At 39.4% G+C, this 26,529-nt stretch overlaps 1 protein-coding gene across 1 annotated transcript in view; it reads right to left on the bottom strand.

Annotated features, from left to right (window-relative positions):
* The window catches only part of ESR1 (estrogen receptor 1), a 276,074-nt gene that overhangs the window by 187,535 nt on the left and 62,010 nt on the right, over window positions 1-26,529 (bottom strand). The window contains exon 3 of the mRNA XM_040238694.1: window positions 10,323-10,439. Within this exon, the coding sequence (XP_040094628.1) occupies window positions 10,323-10,439 (117 nt within the window). The remainder of the gene's footprint in view (window positions 1-10,322; window positions 10,440-26,529) is intronic.

The following is a 26,529-nucleotide window of genomic DNA, read 5'->3' as shown; positions in this document are numbered from 1 at the left end:
GGACTCTTGACACTCAACCTATTCACAGCTCAACACTTAACAATGCACTTTTGGTTGTGCTCGTTTACTCTATTTAGTCGTGTATGCTACAACTATTTCTTGATTGTCTATTAGATGCAGGCACTGACCTAAGTGTTTGAAATGTCATCAGTGAACAGACAAACATGTTTTATTTGTTTGTACGCTCCCATCTGGAGCCTATGTTTTAGAGAGACAGATACCAAATAATAAATCATCTGAAATTAATTATGTGATGTATTAAAAGGTGGAGATGCAAGATGGGGACATGGGAAAACTGAGAACTGCAGGATGCGTGGATGAAGCAAACTATCAATACAATGGTCGGGATAAAGCTCACTGATAAATTGATAATGCAGCAGAATTTGAGAGAGGTTACAGAGTTAGGTCCACAAACATTTGGGGGCATGGCATTCCAGGGAGAAGGAAAAGTTAGAGTAAATGCTTCAAGACAGAAGTGCACCTAACATTTAAGAATGCCCACATGGTTGGAGTGGAGGAAGCAGGATAGAGAGTAATAGGAAAAGAGGTGAAAGAAGTAAGAAGAGGGAGGACACAGGGTCTTCTGGCCACTGTAATGACATCAGCTGACTGAACTGGGAAGCAATGCAGGGTTTTGAGAAGTGCTTTGATTATTTTCCATTTTTTACATATCTTTAGCGGAGCCGGGGGCGGGGGGGAGGACTACAGGGAAGCAAGGAAAAAAGCAAGTAGGACTTCAGCAATAAAGTGGGAGAAAGATGATGTTATTTCAGACCAGAGTGGCAACCATAAAGGTGGGGAGAAGTGGTCAGAGTCCAAAAATATCTGAAGGCAGAGCCACCAGAACTTCCCGAATGTGATGTATGGGAGAAAGAAAAGAGTTGAGGATAATTCAGTTTTGGGGGTCTGAACCATTCAAAAGATGAAATTATCAGCTAAGATGAGAAAGATCACAGATAAAGCACATTGAAGGATAAAGACAAGAAATTCAGGTTTGAACAAATTGAGTTTGAGGTATTTATTAGACACCCAAGTGAGGAACACACATGAGAAATTGTATAAAGTCATAAACTTGGGAGAAAGTCTGAGCTAAAGGTACAAACTGGACACATGTGCATGCTAAGTCACTTCAGTCGTGTCTGACGCTTCGCGACCTATGGCCTGTAACCCTCCAGACTCCTCTCGCCATGGGATTCTCCAGGCAAGAATACTGCCCACCTCCAGGGAATCTTCCAACCCAGGGATCTAACTTATGTCTTTTAAGTCTCCTGAATTGGCAGGCAGATTCTTTACCACTAGCACCACCTGGGAAGCCCATAAACTGGGCAGTCAGCATATACATGGTATTTAGAGCCATGGAACTAGGGAATACCAAAGTGTAGTGAGAACAAACAGAGAACAGAAGAGTTCCCTAGACTGAATCCTGGGCCACTCCAATATTAAGAGTCGGGAAAGAAGATGAGAAACACTCAGAGAAGATCTAGAGAAAGAGACAAATTGGGTAAGAGCGAGGGAAAAAGTACATTGTCCTGACAGGTAAGTAAAATCAGCACATTAAGGAGAGAATTATCTACTGTGTGCGATGCTGCTAATCTATCAAGAGGAGGACTAGGAATTCACTGCTGGATTTAACAACTTGAAAATCACTGGTAACTCTGATGGAAGAAATCATTAATCAGTAAGGAAATAGTCTTTGAACTGAGATGATCCCATCATATTCTGCCAAATTTTTAAGAAAGTTGCTCAGTCCCCATTAAAAATCTGAAGGACGGAAACACTGAGCTGCCTGCTATATTGTCTCATTCACCTGAATTTATTCATCTCTAAGCCAGGCTTCCACAGAACATGTACCGTGAACTTCCAGATGTTCAAGCTGGTTTTAGAAAAGGCAGAGGAACCAGAGATCAAATTGCCAACATCCGTTGGATCATCGAAAAAGCAAGAGAGTTCCAGAAAAACATCTATTTCTGCTTTATTGACTATGTCAAAGCCTTTGACTATGTGGATCACAAAAAACTGTGAAAAATTCTGAAAGAGATGGGAATACCAGACCACCTGACCTGCCTCTTGAGAAATCTGTATGCAGGTCAGGAAGCAACAGTTGGAAATGGACATGGAACAACAGACTGGTTCCAAATAGGAAAAGGAGTACGTCAAGGCTGTATATTGTCACCCTGCTTATTTAACTTCTATGCAGAGTACATCATGAGAAATGCTGGGCTGGAAAAGGCACAAGCTGGAATCAAGACTGCAGGGAGAAATATCAATCACCTCAGATATGCAGATGACAACACCCTTATTGCAGAAAGTGAAGAGGAACTAAAAAGCCTCTTGATGAAAGTGAAAGAAGAGAGTAAAAAAGTTGGCTTAAAGTTCAACATTCAGAAAACGAAGATCATGGCATCTGGTCCCATCACTTCATGGGAAATAGATGGGGAAACAGTGGAAATAGTGTCAGACTTTATTTTTTTGGGCTCCAAAATCACTGCAGATGGTGACTGCAGCCATGAAATTAAAAGACGCTTACTTCTTGGAAGGAAAGTTATGACCAACCTAGACAGGATATTAAAAAGCAGAGACATTACTTTGCCAACACAGGTCCATCTAGTCAAGGGTATGGTTTTTCCAGTGGTCATGTATGGATGTGAGAGTTGGACTGTGAAGAAAACTGAGCGCCAAAGAATTGATGCTTTTGAACTGTGGTGTTGGAGAAGGCTCTTGAGAGTCTCTTGGACTGCAAGGAGATCCAACCAGGCCATTCTAAAGGAGATCAGTCCTGGGTGTACATTGGAAAGACTGATGCAGAATCTGAAACTCCAGTACTTTGGCCACCTGATGTGAAGAGTTGACTCATTGGAAAAGACCCTGATGCTGGGAGGGATTGGGGGCAGGAGGAGAAGGAGATGACAGAGGATGAGATGGCTGGATAGCATCACCGACTCGATGGACATGAGTTTGAGTGAACTCCAGGAGTTGGTGATGGACAGGGAGGCCTGGCGTGCTGCAATTCATGAGGTCACAAAGAGTCGGACACGACTGAGCGACTGAAGTGAACTGAACTGAAGGTCCTGTATGTGATTCAGTGTATGTCTTTGTTTAAAAATGAAAAAAGATAATAAGGAAGAAGTTTTGCATGAATTAATTATTCATAATATAAAGTAATAAGAGATATTTTTAATATCATAAATATCTAAGTTGCTTCTTAAAACAACCAGAATCTCTTTGGTAAAGAGCAATTAGCTTTCCCTTAACATTTTTCTTAAATCAATTCCTAAACATGAATTCTCAACCCTGCCTTCTGAAAAAGCTTGGATTCAAATGCAGCTACAGTTCTCACAAGAATTGGTGGACTATCCCTAGGAAGAAATTCACATTTACATTTTTAATTCAGTGATTTGGTTCTCTGGTCATCAACTTTAATAAACACTTGACTATTTTGGCAAAGAAAAGTAGCCAGTGTAGGATCAAAAGAAACCTAATTTTCTGGACTGGAAGCCCATCCTATCAATGAAACTAATTATAGTTACTCAGGACTATAATTATTAAGCTCAGAAAAACAGGAAACATTTTATCTTCCAGCTCTTCATTCAGCATCTCAGTTATTTGAAACACATAACATACATTTCTCCATCTAGACTATTAGTATCTTATTTCCTCACTTTAAAACTGTACTGTTAGTTAAATTTATTTATTGTTTGGGAGTATTTCTTGAAATTAAACTGCAACATTGTCACTAAAGTAAATAGTAGTGACAATTATTACTTTATCTTAAATTTCTTCTTAATATATAAAAAGGAAGTACAACCAGGATGGGCAGCGCATGAGTTTTGCACATCAATTAATTTCGGATGCCAATTTCCTCATCTAAAAAATGAAAACCTTTCCACCAACACACTTCTGAGTCTATGTGAAGAATTTTAGCCAGTCTGTGTAAATCTATGGCATCATAAAATGATAAAAAAAAAAAAACAAATCCCATTCATGAAGATATACTCAGCATATGACACCAAAAAGTCAAAAAGAAAAAGCAGATGTAGCTTAGCCAGGGTTCAACTTTCTACAAAAGAATTAGATATTTATACCTAGTACTAGTGATAAAATTGCCATTCTCTTCCTCCCTGCCCAGCCCCCTAAAAAAAACACATCAGTGATAGGGATTATTTTTAGGATGGAAGATATACAGGCATACTTTATCTTGCTGTACTTTGAAGATACTGTATTTTTCACAAGTTAAAGACTTGTGGCAACACAAGCAAGTCTGTTAGTGCCATTTTTTCAACAGTATTTACTCACTTTCTGTCTCTGTGTTCCTTTTTCGTAATTTTCACAATATTTCAAGCTTTTTCTTTAATATTATATTTGTCATGGTGAACTGTAATCAGTGATCTTCAATGTTACTTTTGTGGCTCACTGAAGACTCAGATCAAATTGCCAAGAGAGTTCTAGAAAAACATCTACTTCTGCTTTATTGACTATGCCAAAGCCTTTGACTGTGTGGATCACAACAAACTGTGGAAAATTCTGAAAGTGATGGAAATACCAGACCACAAACCAGCCTCCCAAGAAATCTGTATGCAGGTCAAGAAGCAACAGTTAGAACCAGACATGGAACAAAAGACTGGTTCCCATTTAGGAAAGGAGTACTTCAAGGCTGTATATTGTCACCTTGCTTATTTAACTTATATGCAGAGTACATCATATGAAATGCTGGGCTGGATGAAGCACAAACTGGAATTAAGATTGCCGGGAGAAATATCAATAGCCTCAGATATGCAGATGACACCACCCTTATGGCAGAAAGTGAAGAGGAACTAAAGAACTTCTTGATGAAAGTGAAAGAGGAGAGTGAAAAAGTTGGCTTATAACTCAACATTCAGAAAACTAAGATCATGGCAGGTGGCCCCATCACTTCATGGCAAATAGATGGGGAAACAGTGGAAACAGTGAGAGCATCATCACTGCAGATGGTGACTGCAGCCACAAAATTAAAAGATGCTGGCTCCTTGGAAGAAAAGCTATGACCAACCTAGACAGCATTGAAAAACAGAGACACTACTTTGCCAACAAAGGTCCATCTAGTCAAAGCTATGGTTTTTCTAATAGTCATATATGGATGTGAGAGTTGGACCATAAAGAAAATTGAGCACTGAAGAATTGATGCTTTTGAACTGTGGTCTTGGAGAAGACTCCTGAGAGTCCCTTGGACCACCAGATCCAACCAGTCCATCCTAAAGGAAATCAGTCCTAAATATTCATTGGCAGGACTGATCCTGAAGCTGAAGCTCCAATACTTTGGCCACCTGATGCGAAGAAATGACTCACTGGAAGAGACCCTGAGCTAGGAAAGACTGAAGGCAGGAGAAGGAAATGACAGAGGATGAAACAGTTGGATAGCATCACCAACTTGATGGACATGAGTTAGAGCAAGCTCTGGGAATTGGTGATGGACAGGGAAGCCTGGTGTGCTGCAGTCCATGGGGTCACAAAGAGTCACATGACTGAACAACTGAACTGAACTGAACTGAAAGGCTCAGTGGATGGTTAGCTTTGTTTTGTTTTGTTTTGTTTTTTCTTAGCACTAATGTATTTCTTAATTGGGCTTCCCAGGTGACTCAGTGGGTAAAGAATCCGCCTGCAATGCAGGAAACATGGAGTAGACATCTTGGTCAGGAAGATCCCCTGGACAAGGAAATGGAAACCCACTCCAGTATTCCTGCCTGGGAAATCCCAAGGACGAAGAAGGCTTCGTCTACAATTGGGCTACAGTCTTCGTTGGGCTACAGTTTTCGTCGGGCTATAGTCTATGAGGTTGCAGGAGAGTCAGATGCAACTTAGTAACTAAACAACAACAAACATTTCTTAACTAGGTATGCACATTATTTTAGACAAAATACTATTATACATCTAATACAGTACAGTGTAGTGTAGACATATCTTTTACATGCACTGGGAAACCAAAAAAATTTTTTTCTGTGATTCGCTTTATTGCGATATTTACCTCATCGTAGCGGTCTGGAACCAAGCCTGCAATATCTCCGAGGGCTGTCTGTAACCACTAACACTTGTGTGGTACTTTAATAAGTACTTCACATGAGTTGTGATCTTTACAAGAAACTTGTTAAGTACAAATTGTTTATTTTTATTTTACATCTGAGGATAATGAAACTCAATAAAAATGACTGTAACAGGATTGCTCAGCAAGTCTGAGGAGAAGCCAGTATTTGGACCAAGAATTCCATCTCTGAAGTTTTTCCCTTTCATCAACCCAAGATAGAAATGCCTCATTCTTGGATAATAATATACACTTTGGAAGTCAGATGGTCTGAGTAACACTCTGGGTTGAACTAAACCCAGTAGCGACTGGCCAAAGCTCTGAGCTTCCACTGACCAATGGTCTTCCATTCTCATCCTATCTTCCATCCTGGTCTTAACTTGTCTTAAGGACTTTTATTTGTCACTTGATGAGCAAACGTCCTCTTTGTATAGTGAGGACACTGATACAAGGGACTGGGTGTTTATTCATGTCTGCACTCTCTGTAGCAGCTCACCCCTGAGCAGTCCTAAACTAATAACTATTTAAATGAACTATGCCATTCATTCATGGGGGAGGAAATTCTTGAACACTCACTTTGTGACTTGTTTAGTGCTAGATCAGTAAACAGGACAGAGAGAGGAGCCCCCACCAATGTGGAGTTCATGGACAGATGTTGAACAATGAACAATAACAGTAATGAGAATTCAGGGAAGAGTTATCCGCTATGAAAGGGAGAACACAAGGGGCTAATGTAGAGTGAGGCAACAGGGGGAAAACAAGAAAGTGAAAGTAGCTCAGTCGTGTCCAACTCTTTGAGACCCCATGGACTATACAGTCCATGGAATTCTCCAGGCCAGAATACTGGAGTGGGTAGCCTTTCCCTACTCCAGGGGATCTTCCCAACCCAGGGATCGAATCCAGGTCTCCTGCATTGCAGGTGGATTCTTTACCAGCTGAGCCACAAGGGAAGCCCAAGGCAACAGAGAGGCTCTCCCTAAGGAACAGATGTTTAATCTGCCACTTAAGGTTGAAGAGGAGGGAGACACATGAAAAGGAAAATGCAAGCTAGGCAGGAAAATGAGGAAACCAGCACTGGTACTAAGGTGAGCAAGAGCATTCCCTAAAGCATGTCTTACACCCTGCATCCTACTGAACCATTTTGCCTCAGGACCAAATCTAACAATGATGTTGGGATTTTCAGGGTACAGCAGGTATCATAAAAGATTAAAATAATTTCTTTGTGTAGATAAACCATGCACTCTTTTGGATCTCTAGAATACTTTAATAAACATATTCAGCCTTGCTCTAAAAGTAAGGGGTAAGTTTGTGGTTCTCTCTCTTTTATCTGAAATGAAACATTTTATTTCATATGTAGAGATTCAATATTATAATTGGTCTCTAGCCTTGTTCAGAAACTGGATTCTTGTGAAACTGGTAGGAAAACATTATAAAGATTTATTTAGTCACAGCTGTTCTTTACAAGTAATTTCTGATTTTATAGTTGGTTATAACTGTACTTCCAGCTGTAAATTTAAGTCTTTATTGGGTGGGATTTGGGGAGTTGTTACACAAGGTGTTATAAGGTTATGTGTGCTATCCCATAATTTAAATGTAATATAAATTACATTGCTTTATGGCAAGCACTATACACATAATTAAAATGAGATGTTCTCACAGCCTATAGTTTTACAATTTTAAAGCTTGCCGTAAAACTTATACACATGTATAAACTGCCAGAAAGACACATGTTTTCATTTTATGCAGACGGCTACTAACAACTGCTAAGGAATCTTATGGGAAATTGTTATGGACTGAATTGTGTCTCCTCAAAAATATCAAATTGAAGCCTTAACCCTAGTACTTCAAAACAGTACTAAATTTGGATATAGGCTCTTTAAAGATGTAATAAAGATTAAAAGAGGCCCTAAGGATGGGGTCATAATCCAACATGACTGGTGTCCTTCAAAGAAGAGAAAACACACACACACCAGGGATGCACACACAGAGAAAAAAGGCGATGTGAGGGCAGAGAGAGAAGGGGACCATCTTCAATAAGGGGAAAGGTCTAGGGTGAAACTGAACCTGCTACCAGCTTGATCTTAGACTTCCAGTCTTCAGAGCCATGAGATATCAATTTCTACGTTTAAGCCACCAGTCTACAGATTTTGTTAGAGCAGGTTCAGAAAACTAATACAGTAGCAGACTAACACAGGTATGTATTTTGCAGCCATAAATATACATGTACAAGGATATGCATGTGCACTTAGATTGGCTATGTGCAGTAATTATCCAAAGTCCCATCTGAAAACAGTGGGGAGATTTTTATTATGTCTTTGCATGTTAAATTTTTTGTTAGATTAAAAATGAGTATGAATAATTTATATTTATGCAGTCAGACTGTATCTGGATGTTAATTAGGAAAAACAGAATTGTTTTTATGAAGTGGGGTCAATGTATGGGTAACCCTCAAAGAAAAAAAAATGTCTTGGACCTATTTACAAGTTGATTATTCCAGCTTTTAGAGAGAATTTAAGAGGCTGGGCTTAATCTACCTGTAATTGCCAAAGAAGAATATCAAGCTTGGACTCACTCTTTCAAATTAAACTTTTTACATGTAGCTGTTATATTTCTGTCACTTATCAAGTTACCTTAAGAAGCTTTTTGTGAGTTTAATTAAGCCTGACTAATTCTCCAACAGTACAAAGAAAGATGAATTCCTTAAATATTTAATCCCTTTATGACTCAAAGTGTCATTTTCTGAATGTGACTATTAAATTCTTGGAATTAATTACCCTTTGAATTAAAGTTGCTTTTTCAGACTCTCAAGACACATAGTCATAGCTCACACAATGTGTAAATTCAACATTTCATCTGTTCATCAGAAGAATTTATGCCAAATGTTGTATTCAAAAATCTCAACCCAGTAGGTTTATTTATGACTGCTAACTAAGGAATCTTTGCCTATAAGCTCAATTATATAATCATCAAGCATGATTGCTGGTTTTTCCTCTGCCTCCCACTTTGTCCAAGTATTAATGAGTTAAAGGTTAGCTGCCCTCTATTTACACAGCCACTAATCTTTGTCATGGCAACTTTGCTCTCCTTAACTAATCTCAAGCCTCCTCTCCAGAAGGCTTTTCCCCATTATGCTCAGCAGGCAGCACCATCATAGGTCTGTCTCTCTCCTTTGAGGATGCTGTGCTAAGTCGCTCAGTTGTGTCCGACTCTTTGCGACCCCATGGACTGTAGCCTGCCAGGCTCCTCTGTCCATGGGATTCTCCAGGCAAGAATACTGGAGCGGGTTGCCATTTCCTCCTTCAGGGGATCTTCCCCACCCAGGGATCAAACCCGTGTCTCTTACATCTCCTTTATTGGCAGGTGGGTTCTTTACCACTAGCACCACCTGGGAAGCCTTATATTACCCTAAAACACTGGATGCGCCCATTCCTTTATTTATACATTTCCTCTTTGTTCTCTCCAGGTATTTTGAAGGCTATTCAAGACTAAAAGTGCTCTTCAAAAGTAGATTCCAAAGAATACAAGGAGATCAATGAGGCGACCCTATTTATGGAGCACCTAATACCCCCAGAACAAGACACTGGATTCCTGTATGGGAAAACTGGAAGACCGGATACATGAGAAGACAGAAAGCCATACATGCACATACTCACAGCCACAGAGACGCAAGCACACGAGCACAAGTCCCAGCCACCTCGTGATGGTTGGTGCTTGGAAATCACTGCATTGTCCCCAGCACCACGCTAGACACTGAGATCATGGGAGCAGCTGGCTAACTCAACTTCTAAAGGAGAAAGCTGCCTGTCAATTGAAATTCAAATTTCCTAAGGAATATGAAGGGATTGAAAGATTATAAATTAGCTCTTTAGCCTTTACATATACAAGTCTCAACGAAGTGAAGGTGTCTTCCCAGATATCATGATCTAGCATTAGCAATATAAAACAGTAACTGAAAAATATTTCTAGAATAACTCATTGAGCAGTTTTCCTTTCCTTCCACCACCACCTCCCACACATCTTTGATTTTAAACATCATTATTTATATTAAAAATATGAAACACAAAATGGCATGCTCAAATTTCTAATTTTTTTAAGAAAATGTGTTATAAAATAGTTTCATTGCAAAGAAAAATAAGAATAGTAAAAAATTAATTAGAAGAGAAATCACTCCACTCCCACAGTTACCAGAATGGAAACAGCCAGGGGTGGGTGATGGACAAGGACATCATGGCGGGTGGGAAGGTGGGTGCCCTGGGCCCAAGGTACCTACCCCCTTTCATCATGCCCACTTCATAGCACTTGCGTAGCCGGCAGGCCTGACAGCTCTTCCTCCTGTTTTTATCAATTGTGCACTGGTTGGTGGCCGGACACATGTAGTCATTATGTCCTATGAAAAGCAAGAGGACAGCATTAGTATTATTTCAGGAAATTTAGCTGGTCTGAATCTATAGGGAATCTGCAGGGAAGCTGTCTAGAGGAGGTTTTCCATCATCATTTACTTGACTTTCCCATGTTGCTACCTCAACCCACTGTCCTTTTTGTGTCCTTCTTGAAGTGTTTAAAAAAAAAAAACTCTCCTAGACTGAATTTCTGCCTCTCCCACTTGCTTTGAGAGTTCTTTGTCAAAATTCACTTTGGTTCACATAGCCTATATTTGGGGGCATAATGTTTTATATATATTCATAAAGTCAAGCTTTCTTAGTAGATAAACAACAGTTTGTTTGGGTGGTTTTTTTGACTCAGGCCACTTATCAAAATTGTTGTCCCAATAAAGTCGTTAGAACTTCAGACTGTTTCGAAATGCTCTTTGTTAAAATATAACTTAAAGATTCTTTAAACAGCTCTCCAAATGCAGCACAGAACATCTAAATTTAAGTCAGGGATGGTAGACTGGGGCAATGGCCAAGTTCATCCTTTAATAAATTTGTCCATCACTTACTAGCTGAAGGACACTGAACAGGTTAGTTAACATCCCTAAATGACACTTCCCTGCTCTAATCTAGAAAACACAACGGCACCCACTATATAACATCATATACATTATAACGTAAGATACATACTATGAGAACACATGTCATAGTTAATTTTTAGCCCAGTGCCCTGGGTCTGGCAAACACTGAATGTATATTTAGTTGTTGTTGCTGCTGTTATTTCACTCTAAATCCTTTCTTTTCTCTCTCATTTACTGAATCTCTCTCACTCAAAGGCTTCTTTCTCACATCAGGCTGGTCTGTCCCACAAAAATGTTCCCCTTAACCCACGTTTACTGAATCTCTCTCACTCAAAGGCTTCTTTCTCACATCAGGCTGGTCTGTCCCACAAAAATGTTCCCCTTAACCCACAACACTCGCCAACTTCAATCAGATACCTGCCCCTCCCTCTAAGCTCAGCTCCTCACAGAGGTCTACACCAGAGGTCTTCTTTTGCTCCACAAATGTAGCTTCCTAGAAACCATCCATGACTTCAGTGGCTAAGTTCAACAGCCACTTTCAGCCCACTTCATGCTTGACCCATCAGAAGCATTTGACAGCTCCTCCTTCCTCTTGAAATATGCTTTCCCCTCGGCTTTTGTAACACAAAATGCTCCCAGCACTCTCTTTACCTCCCAGGCTGGGGCTTCAGACTTAAAGTCTTCAGACTTAAAGTCTGACTCACAGACTTAAACTGCCACTCCAGTCCTCTTCTCTGAGTTTTGGGGAAAGATATCCAACTGGCCACATGAAGTTTCTGCTCTAAGATTTGGAAGTCACCTCTATTCCTCTACCCATCAAAAGAAGTCTGGTTGATAATGTGCAGAATATTAAATTTTACAAATCAAAAAGTACCATTAGCATAGTTTTATAAAGAAGCCCTTTTATGTAAATCTAAATTCTTTTACCTCTTTGGAAAACAGCCTGAATTTAGACTAAAAAGATGATATGTACAGTTTTAAAGTGTTTTCCATTCACAAAAAAGGTAAGTGTATATGTGACCTTCTAATTCAGATTCTCTGTTTTAAGTTTCTATTTTCTCATTTACTAAGGGCAAGCCAGAACATGTAGTGAAACTACAGACCTCTTTGTCCTTTATTTAATTTAAGGGTCAGTCCAATTAGAGTAGGGTGGAGTGGGGAATTGACAAGAAACTAGTCTCATAAAACTTGATTCTCTGTCTTTAGATATACATTATAAAAGCCACTGTATAAACAAGCTTCAGATTAAATTAACATGTGCATTCCCCTATTGCATAATATGAAACAACAAACTAGTCAACAGAATTGAAATTTCTTAACTTAAGTAAAAGACCACACACTGTCTCAAATACCCACGCATAGTTATTATCTTTAGAATCTTCCCTATTAACAGGGAGAAATTGAAGAAATAATAGATCTAGAAATAAAATTTACCTGGGCAGATGTAAACTCTTAAGTAAAAGTTTAAAATATTAAAACTCTAATATTCTTCTGACACGTCAAAGAAACTCTTAGTGTTTCATCTCCTATGATGTTTGTGCAGGACATGTTGACTTATTTTAACTCTTAAAAATAAGTTTATATTAAGCCTCAGAAGAAAACAGTCAACAATCATTTGAATTAAAAAATTACTTTGATTCAGTTTCTCTCCCAAAAGCCAGATGTTTTGCAAGCCAGAAGATGGGAGAACCAAATTGGGTTAGAAGTCACTTGGTTAAATCTTATGTTTGGATTGGCCAGCCATCATAGATGCGTATCTTTATAAAACCAAATGAAGTTCTTGAACTAACATGTTTAATAGACAAAACATGCTGGATGTGTACAATCAAATTCATCCCTTAACAAGAATTAAAATAGAGGCACAATAGAATCATGGTTGTAATGCCAACCTTTTGAGACAAAGCTGGGTTTTCTCCTGCCTAAACTACATTAAAATTTAGACTTGACAAATTGGCAACAAGAAACAATTAATAAGTATGCCTTTGGGCTATACATTTAAAACAAAATTTTCTTAACCAAACACCATTAACCGCTATTTGTCAGTCTTCAACTTACATCAGAAAAAAGAAAAACAAAAATGTTTGTTCCCCAATGAGTATAATTTGGTCAAGGTGTGTTCTTAAAGCAACTTATTTAAGTTACTTCAAGAAGAAACTTCTGTTTAAAGGTTATTATTCGAGCCTGTGAAAATAATGCAAGAGAAAAATCTTACAGAAACCAAGTTCATTTAATACTCACACCAACTATATTGATGAAACATACAGTGTTTTTGCTGAAGAGACTGAAGAACTCTGTGTACCTATGACCAAATCAGCCCAAAAGTTCCTCTTGCACAGAATGTGAAGTGCAAGAGGACAAATACATGATGTGAGCTGCAGGATTTAAGTCCTAACCAGAAAACTTTAAATTACATATCAACTCTTATTTTATTATTTTTTAAATAAATGAGCTCAATAAGATATACACAGTACTCTGGGCGGGGGGGAATGCATTAAAATCAAGAAGACTCTGATGAGATCAAGCAAAAACTCAAGTATGGAAGGTAGTGAAGGTAAGAAATAAGCACTTAACATTTTTTATCTCAGATATGAGCATCTAGCTAATTATTCATATTTTTAAGGCATGAAAATGAATTCTCAAATTAAAGATAATCTCCAGTCTTTAAGCAACCACAAATCCAAAAAAAGGCCCAAATATAGCTAATCCTATTTAAAAGCCTCATTGATAGGTTCCAACAAAATAGTATTTCATTTTCAAAGTTCTGTTCTTTTACACCTGATTAATCCATAAATTTAGCTAACATCTATAAAGCTTAGTTAGCTTTAGAGTCTCTTCATTAAAGGCTTTCACTGGCTATTTGCATAAAATTAACTAGCATTTATTAAAATCTGAAGTATCCAAGAGCCATACACAAATTAAGGTGCCAAATAAGATGGTAAAATCAGTATTTCTTTCTCCTTCTAAGAATCAACATGCACTTATACAGGTTCAAATTTGATAGGAATCACATAATGTTATACATGCATGGCCCAAAGGAAGCCTCTAACTTTTCATTTTATCAGATGGTATTTTTCGTGAGGTGTTCAGGTACAGAAAACATGTCAAAATACAGTTTTGAGATTTAGCACTGGGAAAATAAGAGTTTGACCATGAATTTTCAAAGCACTGAATATAAACAAGCAACCACTTCGACCTGAGAGGGCGCCTCCAGGTACTGCCCCTCCTCGGCTTGTTCATTTCACACTCATGCATGAGATCGTCTGAGGAAACAGTCTGTTGCTGCTAAGTCGCTTCAGTTGTGTCCGACTGTGCGATTCCATAGATGGCAGCCCGCTAGGCTCCCCCATCCCTGGGATTCTCCAGGCAAGAACACTGGAATGGGTTGCCATTTCCTTCTCCAATGCGTGAAAGTGAAAAGTGAAAGTGAAGTCGCTCAGTCGTGTCCGACTCTTCACGGCCCCATGGACTGCAGCCTACCAGGCTCCTCCAACCATGGGATTTTCTGGGCAAGAGTACTGGAGTGGGGTGCCATTGCCTTCTCCGGATGAAACAGCCTAGTGACTAAGAAAACTGACCCATCTGGGTGCTGACTGGGCTCCCCTGATGGCTCAGACAGTAAAGAATGCGCCTGCAACGCAGGAGACTAGTACTATGACGCACCAGGCACTGTGTTATACATGGATTAGTTCATTTAATTCCCCAGCAACTCTATGAGGAAGGGATTATATTAATCTCCCTTTTACAGATGCAAAACTATCATAAATGTTATAAAGTCTGTTCAAAACCACACAGCAAGCAAGCAGCACAGACGGGTTTCGAAGCGAAGTCTTCCTTATTCCAGAGATTGAACCCATGCATATGTGGAGAGCTCAACATTCCCAAAGGGCAAGATGTTCACTGGGGAACTGTATATCTACTTTCCGGAGGCAATAATGATCGGATTCTCTGCAATTGGTGGAGCTCTGTGTGTTCTCCTTCTTAGGAAGCTCATGCATGAGAAAGTGAAAAGTGAGGAATTAACAGAACCAATGTTATTGTCTTCTATTTAACATATCTGCAAGAAAAATACTGTGCAAGGCCAAACCAATATTGAATTCTTTTGGCAATAACATTTGACTTAGATGACTCGGATGAAATGAATGGTCCAACTCTCTTGGACGTGAGTGTACAGAGGAAGAGAAATCTAACCGTCCCTTACACGCCAAGGAAAATACTGACTTCCTGTATTATCCCCATCTACTCCAACCCTGACTCAGGACTGAAGCTTGATCTCCGCTTAGCAGTCTGCCACACACTCATTTACTGTGACCAAAGGAAAGAAGTGTTACAAGAGTTGCTGGGTAGCACTGAAGAATCAGTCCAAACATTGATGTTGGGATCTAACAGCAAAGGGAAAAAAAAGACTGGCAGGGAATCTGTTGTCAAAATGAGAGTTCAAAAGAGTTTTTCATGAAAACTGGGGTGTATGATTTTCATTAAAAAATGAAGAATTTAAAACTATTCCAAGTTATACCACGGGAAAAAAATCACACCAAAATATGCACTAATCATCTCTGAGTAGTAAAGTAGATGAAACAGAGAGAAGTGTGAAGAGGTTTGAAATAGCTTTGCAAATTCTTAGGGCTAAAGAAGAGGAGGAAGAAGTCAAAGATACTCATGGTTTGTGCCAGTGTGTCTTGAAATCTATTCTAACCTCGAATTAGAAAGAGGATCTGATTTTGGAGGCAGGTGGGAAAAAGAGGTATAGAACAATTTTAAACACACTGTATTTACGATTTCAGTAGCATATCAATAAACAACTACCAAGCAAGCTATTATAAACGCAGTACTGAAACTTGGGAGGCAAGTCAAAAGGAAGCTGGAAGTTATGTGATCCAGAAATTCTACTTTCAGGTATGTGCCCAAAAGAAGTAAAAGCAGACTCAAAGAGATATTTGTACACCCATGTTCACAGAAGCATGATTCACTACAATCGATGAGCAGAAACAATCCAGAAGTCTATTAATAGACAAATGGATAGACAAAATGTGGTATACACAGCAATCCTCCCACCATTCACAGAGGGTAAGTTCCAAGAACCCCAGCGGGTGCCTGAACCACAGACAGTATATACACCATGCTTTTTTTTTTTTTAACATACATTCAAATCTATGATAAAATTTAATTTATAAATTAGGCCCAGTAAGAGAGTATCCAAATTGCTAGCACCTACACCCTTGCTCTTTGGTACCTTTATTAGGTTCAAAAAGAGTTACTCGAATACAAGTATCACAGTACCTCGTCAACCTGATATACCAGATGACCACTGAGTGACTAACAGTGGGATACACTAGATAAAGGGAAGATTCACATCACTGAGCAGGACAAAGCTGGACAGCAAAAGAGTTCATCTCATTACTCATAACTACATACAACTTAAAACTTATGAATTATTTCTGGAACTTTCTGTTTAATATTTCCAGACCAAGGTTAACCACAGAGGTATCTGAAACCAAGGAAAGTAAAATTGCAAATAAGGAGGGACTACTATACATAGATTGGAGTTATATTCAAGCTTAAAGAGGAAGACTTTTAAAATTTTTATTTTATATTGGAATATAGTTGATTTACAGTGTTGTGTTAGTTTGTGGTATATAGCAAAGTTATATGATTCTATTCCTTTTCAGATTCTTTTTCCATTTTACAGAGAATTAAGTAGAGTTCCCTGTGCTATACAGCAGGTCCCTGCTGATTATCAATTTTATATATAGTAGTGTATATATGTTAATCCCAACCTCATAATCTATCCCTGCCTCCCACCTTTCCCCTTTACTAACCACAAATTTGTTTTCTAAGTCTATAAGTCTGTTTCCATTTTGTAAGTACATTCATCTGTATCCTTTTTTTTAAGATTCTGTATATAAGCAGTATCATATATTTGTCTTCCTCTATCTGACTTCCTTCATTTAGTATGATAATCCCTAGGTCCATCTATATTGCTGCAGATGGCATTATTTCTTTTTATTTTATGGCCAAGTCATAGCTCATTGTTTACATGTACTACATCTTCTTTACCCAATCATCTGTTGGACATTTAGGTTGCTCCCATGTCCTTGCTATTGTAAATAGTGCTGCAATGAACAGGGGAGTGTATGTCTCTTTTACGATTTTCTCTGGACATATGCCCAGGATTGGCATTGCTAGATCATATTGCAACTCTATTTTTAGTTTTTTAAGAAACCTCCATATTGTTTTCCATAGTGGCTGCACAAATTTGCATTTCCACCAACAGTGTAGGAGGGTTTCTTTTTCTCCACACCCTCTCCAGCATTTATTGTTTGCAGACTTTTGATGATGGCCATTCTGACAGATGTCAGGTGATACCTCATTATAGTTTTGATTTGCATTTGTATAATTAACAATGTTGAGCATCTTTCCATGTACTTTTTGGCCATCTGTATGTTTTCTATGGAGAAAAGTCTATTTAGATCTCCTGCCCGTTGTTTTTTTTTTTTTTTTTGGCTTGGGTTTTTTGCTCTTTCTGATATTGAGCTGCATGAGCTGTTTGTGTATTCTGGAAATTAATCCCTTGTCAGTTGTATCATTTGCATATATTTTCTCCCATTCTATGTGTTGTCTTTCCATTTTGTTTATGTTTTCCTTTGTTGTACAAAAGCTTTTAAGTTTAACTAGGTCCAATTTTTTGTTTTTATTTTATATTTTTATTTTCATTACTCTAGGAGGTAGATCCAAAAAGGTATTGCTGCATTTTACATCAAAGACTTCTGCCTATATTTTCCTCTAGGAGTTTTATATAGTATCTGGCCTTATATTTAGATCTTTAATTCATTTTGAGTTTATTTTTGTGTACAGTGTTAGAGAATGTTCTAATTCTTTTACATGTGTCTGTCCAGTTTTTCCAGCACCACTTATTGAAGAGATTGTCTTTTCTCCATTGTATATTCCTGCCTCCTTTGTTGTAGACTAACTACCCATAGGTGTGTGGGTTTGTTTCTAGGTTTTCTAACCTATTCTATTGATCTATAAGCCTGTCATTATGCCAGTACCATAATGTTTTTCTTACTGTAGTTTTACAGTATAGTCAGGGAGCCTGATTCCTCCAACTCTGCTTTTTTTTTCTCAAGATTACTTTGGCTATTCTGGCACTTTTGTGTTTCCATACAAATTTTAATATTTTTTAATTGTACATCTGAAAAAAAAAGCTATTGGTAATTTGACAGTGATTATATTGAATCTGCACATTGCCTTAAGTAGTACAGTCATTTTGACAATATTGATTCTTCCAAAGCAAGAACATGGCATATCTTTCCATCTGTTGTGTTATCTTCAATTTCTTTCATCAGGCTCTTATAGTTTTCAGAATACAGGCCTTTTGTCTCCTTATGCAGATTTATTCCTAGGTATTTTTTTTTTTGATACAATGGAAAATGGAACTGTTTCCTTAATTTCTCTTTCTGATCTTTCTTTGTTAGTGTACAGAAATTCAACATATTTCTGTGTATCAATTGTGTATCCCGCATTAATGAGCTCTAGTAGTTTGCTGCTAGCATCTTTAGGATTTTCAGTGTATAGTATCATGTCATCTGCAAACAGTGACAATTTTACTTCTTATTTTCCAGTTTTGATCCCTTTTATTTTTCTTCTCTGACTGCAGTATTATTTATAATAGCCAAGATATGGAAAGAAGCTAAGTGCCCATTATTATATGAATGTATAAAGAAGAGGTGATGTATATATACAATGGAATATTACTCAGCCATAAAAAAGATGAAATCTTGCCATTTGTGATAACACGTATGGACCTTGAGGGTATTATGCTAAGGGAAATAATTCAGACAGAAGTACAAATATCAAATGACCTCACCCATATGTGGAGTATATATCCATCCATTAATCAATTAAGCCAAAGTAAACAAAAACAAGCACATAAATATAGAGAACAGAGTAGTGGTTACCAGCAGGGAAGTGGGGAAGGGAGAAGGCAAAATGGGTACAAGGAGTCAACAGTCTGGTAGTAGATGGAAACTAAACCTCTGGTGCTGAGAACATGCAGTGCATATGGAAGCTGAAATGTAGTACTGTACACATGCAACTTATATCATGGTGTAGACCAACAAGATAAATAAATAAACGAGAAGGTGGAGGTGTAAAGAGCACCTACACGAGGCAAGCAGGGTAGGAAAGGAATCAGAGTTGTGTATTTTCGGTTGGACTATTCAGATTTCCTTCCGCATGACTGGGGGCAGGACTAGTAGAACCAGCTGTGCTCCCCATGAACCAGGCACCGTGCTAAATGACTTCAGCCCTTTATCTCATCTGAGCATCATAACTGGGGATGTAGGTAAGGCAATTCCCATGTAATAGAAGCACAAGTGGAGACTCCAAAACACTGGGTTACTTCCTGAAAGTCACTCAGCTGGTAGCAGGAGGAACCCTGGCTGAAATTCAGGTCTGTGTCATTCACAAATCCTGGTTTCCCAAGTAACACCATAATAGGGTTGGTGAAATGGGAAAAACGCAAGAACTACTGAATCAGAATGCCTAAATATTGTTGCAATTGACACTGTAATAAAAACATAATTATCTAATGTAATCACTGTATTACTATTACACCTTTGGGAGGGCGTCTTAGAAGCAGCAATGAAATTAAATAAAATCTGTCATTCCTAATATTTCCACAGATAAAGCTATGCGAGCTTAATCACATGAAATACATTCATTGACAAGTTATAACACATTACAAAAAAAATTATTTTTGGAAAACCTTTCAGCACACTCCAGCATAAAATAAAGAGAGAAAGAGGAAATAGAAAGTCAAGTGTTGAGGAAGTAGATAAAAAATTTACATTCTGTGAAAAAACAACTGAAGTATTGTGTTTGGAACTAAAGCTTGACTCAGATATTAAAGGGAATATTTAGTGATTTACAGCCAATGCAATGAGCCAAACAAAATGGAATAGAATTTGGCTGTCTCAGCGAACACATTCCTAAAAATCCAGTGAGGATATTCAATGTGCCATGATTTGAAAAATTTCACAAACATATCTGTATGTAATGGCATGCAAATAAAAACAGTATGCCTTCATATGCATCCTCAAATTATATTTTTATAGTTAATCAATTCTAGTATATCTTATCAGTGATAACAACCACCTGCAAATGGCATTTTACTTTTAATTTTTTATGAAAGTATTTTTAAATAAAAGCATTATTTATATCTCAGTCTAGCTTTAAAGGAAACAAATTTTTAAAGAATTCTAAGAAAGATAATTGTCCCACAAAGTGTTTTTTTTCTAAATAAAGTAAGGGAAACTCTTCAATCTATTTGCCTTCGTCAGACCCCAACCTTCTAAAAATTTCTGCCAGGGTAGCAACACGACCCATCTCCTTGTCCAGCCTCACATACGATGTGCAAAACCACAATTGTTTTAAGCCCTTGGCACAGGATCAAACCAACAGCTGTAATAAAGAAAAAACATAATGAAATCAATAACCACCAGCTCACTGTCATAGCCCAGAGACAATGAACCACTTTCCAGAATGCCTCCTAGGGGTCAACACAAAAGCAAGTACTGTTTCACAGCCCAGAGAAGGACTTTCTGAAATCGCTTCTCCTGGAACAACTGACAAGTATCAAATGAAGAGAAGACCAGAGTGACAACTGAAGCAAAGAGTTCCATGCCAGGCTGCCTTCAGCTCACCTCTCCTCTACTTTTCTCTCCTCAGCAAGCCACAGACCAAGCAATAAATTTAACCACCTGAAACTCACTAAGCTCTGTTCAACTGTTTCCAGAGAGTTCTTTAAGCTTTCTTCTTATTTGCATTCACTTAAAAAAGTCCACACAGTGGTGGCCAAAAGCAGTAGAAAGAATTTTAAACTGTTCTTTTCTCAAGCTGAAGAGCAAGTAAAATAGATGAGCAATCAGAACAAGAGGGTGAATACTCAGAGACCCTGAGCAGAGCTGTGCTTCTGGTCCTGGATGTCTTGTTGTTGTTCAGCTGCTAAGCCGTGTCTGAATCTTTGCAATCCCATGAACTGCAGCACACCAGGCTTCCTTGTCATTAACTCCAGGAGCTTGCGAAACTCATGTCCATTGAGTCAAGTGATGCTATCCAATCATCTCATCCCCTGTCGCCCCCTTCTCCACTTGCCCTCAATCTTTCCCAGCATCAGGGATGTCTAGAACCACAAAGAAGTGCATTTTCCTACCCTCCTGTCCTGGATCATTGTGGTGCTTTAAGGAGAGAAAGGAAACACTGTTTACTAAGATCTGGTGGGGTGTGGAATAGGAACATCCTTCAAGCTGCCACATCTGAATGTTCCCTTGTAGACATCTGACCATCAAACTGCTAAATAAGGAGTTTCATCCATCTTCAGGAGGCCTCCAAAATGAATGCCCAGGGGGAAGTTCCTCTTGAGCATCCTGGCAAAGGTAATCAAAGAAGCAGCAGAAGCTTCTGAATCCACGGTCAGAGGTCTCTTCTAGCATGCTTTCACAGATGAATTCAGTCACTTTTTAAAAAACTGAAGTCCAGTTCAAAAACATGGAAATAAACCAAAAGACAATCTGTCGGACTTAGTCTTCTATCTCAGCTTGAATAACAATTTCTCCTAACAAACAGAAATAAACGGATGTTGCTTTTCATCCATCATGTTGCCAGTGAACTTTTGCAGGATGGTTATTGGATAAAACAAAACACAACCTACGCATAAGGAGAATTGTTTTGTACTGAACTGTATTTATTTGCATGGTAAATTTAACCCAAAATAGCACAGATAATCAATCTCATGCCTTTTATGGTCCTCGTGATGGGGGATAGTTTCTTCACCATATGCTTTAGGAGCCCTGCAGCCTGACAAAGAACTATGCGTACATTAGTCGCTCCATAAATGAATGAGTGGAAAGCAGAAGCGGTATTAAAAGCCTGGGCATCCAGATAGTTAAAGTCTACTTGGTCATAATGCCCCGGAGGGAGCATTCTCTTAGACAAATCACCTCATTGTCAAGTTTTCTCATTTCTCAGGGGTCTATATGCTGTCCATGCCCCATTGTGGCTGATGAGAATGAGAGAGCATGGAAAAATAAAGAATCTCCTTTCTCTCTGCTCTCCAGAACTAGCCTCAGGAAAGGAAATTGCATAGCTGTAGGGTATGAACAAGCTCTCTGATGTCCTGGCCTCAGATCCTCATCTGTGTGAGGAAAGGGCCGAATGTGTTGATCATGGGGGCCCATTCTAGTACTAAACTTTTTATTCTCTTTTGTCACTTTAATGAGGTATACATTTCCTTGTCTAGCCTTCCCTGATGGTAAAGAATCTGCCTGCAATGCGGGAGGCCTAGGTTTGATCCCTGGGTTGGAAAGATACCCTTGAGAAGGAAATGGCAATCCACTGCAGTATTCTTGCCTGGGAAATCCCATGGATAGAGGAGCCTGGGAGACTATAGTCACAAAGAACTGGATGCAACTGAGCAACTAACACTTCTTCTTCTACATTTCCTTGTCACCTGGCTTCTTGAGGTTCGAGATTGAACATTTTTTTTACAGTTTCCAAGAGTTGACCTCCACTGGTGGTCATGGGACTAAATGGAAGGAATATGAGCACATTTAGGGAATGTCAAAGTGTTAGGAGCACAGAACTCCTACTTGAGTTTCAGGCACCATGCTATCCTGCGTGAACCTGGCAACCCCTCTGGAGCATCTGATACCTTCCCTCATGGTTTCTGTGAGGCCCAGAAAGATAATATATGCAAACGCTTGATCAATCATAAAACTCTGTGCCAATGGAAGGCACTACTATGGACTAATATACAGCCATTCAAATAAAATTAAACTAGTACATACTAAGGAGAAGGCAATGGCACCCCACTGCAGTACTCTCGCCTGGAAAATCCCATGGGCAGAGGAGCCTGAGGGGCTGCAGTCCATGGGGTCACGAAGAGTCGGACACGACTGAGTGACTTCACTTTCACTTTTTACTTTCATGCATTGGAGAAGGAAATGGCAACCCACTCCAGTGTTCTTGCCTGGAGAATCCCAGGGACAGGGGAGCCTGTTGGGCTGCCGTCTATGGGGTCGCACAGAGTCGGACACGACCGACTTAGCAGCAGCAGCAGCAGCAGCAGCAGCAGTACATACTAATGTGGACAAATCTCCAATATACCTTATGCAGTGAGAAAAACTAGGCACCAAATAATGTGAAGAGTAGAATACCGTTTCTGTTAGCAAGGGGCTTCCCAGGTGGTACAGTGGTTAAGAATCTGCCTGTCAATGCAAGAGGTGCAAAAGATAAGGGTTCAATCCCTGGGTCAGGAAGATCCCCTGGAGAAAGAAATGGCAACCCACTCCAGTATTCTTGCCTGCGAAATCCCATGGACAGAGGAGCCTGGTGGGCTACAGCTTGATGGGCTGCAGTCCATAGGGTCACAAAGAGTCAGATACAACTGAGCACAGACATATGTTACCAAAACATACATATGTGAGTAAGTGTATGTATACACACATTTAGGTAATTTTTGGAAGAAGCTGTTAACACAGTGCTTACCTATTAAGAAAGGAAGTATGGATTCTGGAATGGGACCCAAGGAAGACCTTAACTTTTCATCATATACCATTTTGTACTGTGTAACATATAACTATGTGTATTTGTGCATTCATCAGGGTTTTTTTAATAATCAATAAAGGAAAAATGTATTTTAAATATCTAACCACCATCAGCCTGGCGAACAATCTTCATTTCTTTTCTGGTTCTGCTATGATTTCCATCTAGTGGTTACTTCTCTCTACTCAGCAACTCATGCACCAAGCAATAAACTTAACCACCAGAACCTCACTAGACAAGAGAAAACATCACATCTCTTTTATAAAGAATGGAGAAAAGGCTAATTGTGAGCTGTGTTTTGGGCTTTAGATGCTCCAGCAGAGAATGAGTGATAAGTCGCTTCAGTCATGTCCGACTCTGTGCGACCCCAGAGACGGCAGCCCAACAGGCTCCCTCGTCCCTGGGATTCTCCAGGCAAGAACACTGGAGTGGGTTGCCATTTCCTTCTCCAGTGAGTAGCAGACACCCAAACCACAGGCAGACACTCCTGTTTCAAAGCCATCCTGAGTATCTGTCTCTTCTGCTCCTCCCTGGGTCTAGCACCCCCTGCTTTCTGCTGACACAAACCTTTATCCCAAAAGGGTTTTGGTTCCCTCCCCAGATTGAGTGTAGAGTCATCATTCACTTTTATCTTATGCCAATAGGATATAAGTAGGCACAGAGTGTGGTCCTCCCTGGTGGCTCAGCAGTAAAGAATCTGCCTGCAATGCAGGAGACCCGGGTTTGATCCCTGGGTTGGGAGGATCCCCTGGAAAAGGGAATGGCAACCCAATCCAGTATTCTTGCCTGGGAAACCCCATGGACAGAAGAGCCTGGGGAGCTACAGTCCATGGGGTCACAAAGAGTCATAACTAATCACACACACAGGCACGCAGATACAGGATAGTAATACAGCTCCATTTTTCCCGGGCAAACAGGACCACCACCAGTCAACTCTGTACCTCGCTTTTCTTGCCTGTTAACCTAGTGGGAAAAGAAGCCAGTGATGGTCAGTGACAATCCTCACCTTCAGAATCCCCTTTAGAATCATTTCTTCCCTTGGGAGATGCAGAATACAGTAGCTAATATAACACAATGAGTTCTGCAGCCCCATAGCTGGGTTCAGTACTGGTTTGGGTTTATACACCTCAGTTTCCTCATCTGTAAATGAGAGTGATTTTAGCGTTGATTTCCTAGACTCTTGTGGAGGATTAAATGGGACGATGATGGCGCATGTTGTGTGTGCTAAGTCGCTCAGTCCTGTCTGACTCTTTGGGACTCCTTGGCTGGTAGCCCACCAGGCTCCTCTGTCCATGGATTCTCCAAGCAAGAATACTGGAGTGGGTTGCCACTTCCTACTCCAGGGAGAGATGATGCATATGAAACCCTACAGAATTTGCTTGCAACACAGAAGACCCGGGTTCAACTCCTGGGTCGAGAAGATCCCTTGCAGTAGGAAATGGAAAGCTTGCCTGGAGAACTCCATGGACAGAGGAGCCTGGTGGGCCACAGTCCATAGGCTTGCAAAGAGTCGGGCACTATTGAGCAACTAATACTTTGATATGAAACCCTAACATAAAGCCTGGTGCAGGGCAGGTACTCATTAAATATGAACCATCATTCTTATTAAAAACTCAGTCTCCAGACCAGGAGAGCTCAACTTTGTAGGGACAGCATATAAATGACAATATCTTCAAACCTATTTGTAATAACCTATCATTTCCTAATAGTTAAAAAAAAAATCTCTTTTTAACCCTTGAGTAATTCTCTTCACATTATATAGTGTGATAGGCTACATTTATGCAGTCAAGGATAAATCAGCCAGAATACTTCATCCACTTCATCCTATCCAAAAGTTCACTTCAGCCAGCATAAGGCCAACTGTCAGAACTGAGAACTATTCTAAGGCTTGAAAAAGCAACTGAAAATGTAAGAGAAATAGCTATTTAGTCAAGCCTCTTAACAAAACACATTCAAATACCTTTTTAAACAACCAAGAATTACAGTCTAACTGTCCAAGAATGCAGAAAAGTCATAACATGTCTCTGAAAAGAACTAAACTCAAAAATAATTCACCTCTGGACTTGAAAGTGAACATGGCTGCCACTTCTGTCCAAAAAGGTAAAGGACAAAAGTCATCGAGTTAGTAAGCCCCAAAGTACTAAGCCAATCGGTACTCTGATTCCTGATTCTCTGATTCCTGAATTAGCCTCATGGCTTACAAATGAAAATATAGAAGAAGGACTACATTTTATTTAACAGAAGATATTTCAAGAAGTCCTAGATTTAGTATGATCACTTTTTTTGAAATCTATTCTTTCTAACTGATTAATAATGGTGCCATTCCAAATTCCCATTTTGAAGCAGCAATTATTAATACAAAGGTTACTGTGGAGTTTTTTTCCTACTTTAGTGCAAAATGGGGCTTCCCTAGTGGCTCAAGAAGTAAAAATAATCTGCCTGGAATGTGTGGGATCCAGGTTCAATCCCGGGGTTGGAAAGATCCCCTGGAGAAGGAAATGACAATCCAAGCTAGTGTTCTGGCCTGGGAAATCCCATGGACAGAGCAGCCTGGTGGGCTAAAGTCCAAGGGGTCACAAATAGTCAGACACAACTCAGCGACTGAACAATTTTTCTCTAGTGCAAAATGCCTGTTTAGTTTGGAGGCAGAACTCTTTGGGAATGTGCTCACAGAGGTTATATTCTTTGGTGTCACTCTCAGGACACAGCAAAATTTAAAATGGACCATTCTGATTCAACAGATCATAAAAGAAAGTTGATTCCAATAATTTACACATCCAACAAGTATAAATTTGAAAAGTGTTTGCCTCTAATTCCATACTAGAGCTTCATTCTTCTGACGCTTCTGGATCCACTGCTACCTTGGCAGGTACAAGGCAGATAGCCCCATGATGGCTGCACCTGTAAAGATTTTCTTAAAAGAATG

This window comes from Oryx dammah, unplaced genomic scaffold (genome assembly GCF_014754425.2).
Source record: "Oryx dammah isolate SB20612 unplaced genomic scaffold, SCBI_Odam_1.1 HiC_scaffold_4, whole genome shotgun sequence".
In the NCBI taxonomy this organism is placed as follows: domain Eukaryota; kingdom Metazoa; phylum Chordata; class Mammalia; order Artiodactyla; family Bovidae; genus Oryx; species Oryx dammah.
This window is presented reverse-complemented; position numbering and strand designations above follow the sequence as displayed.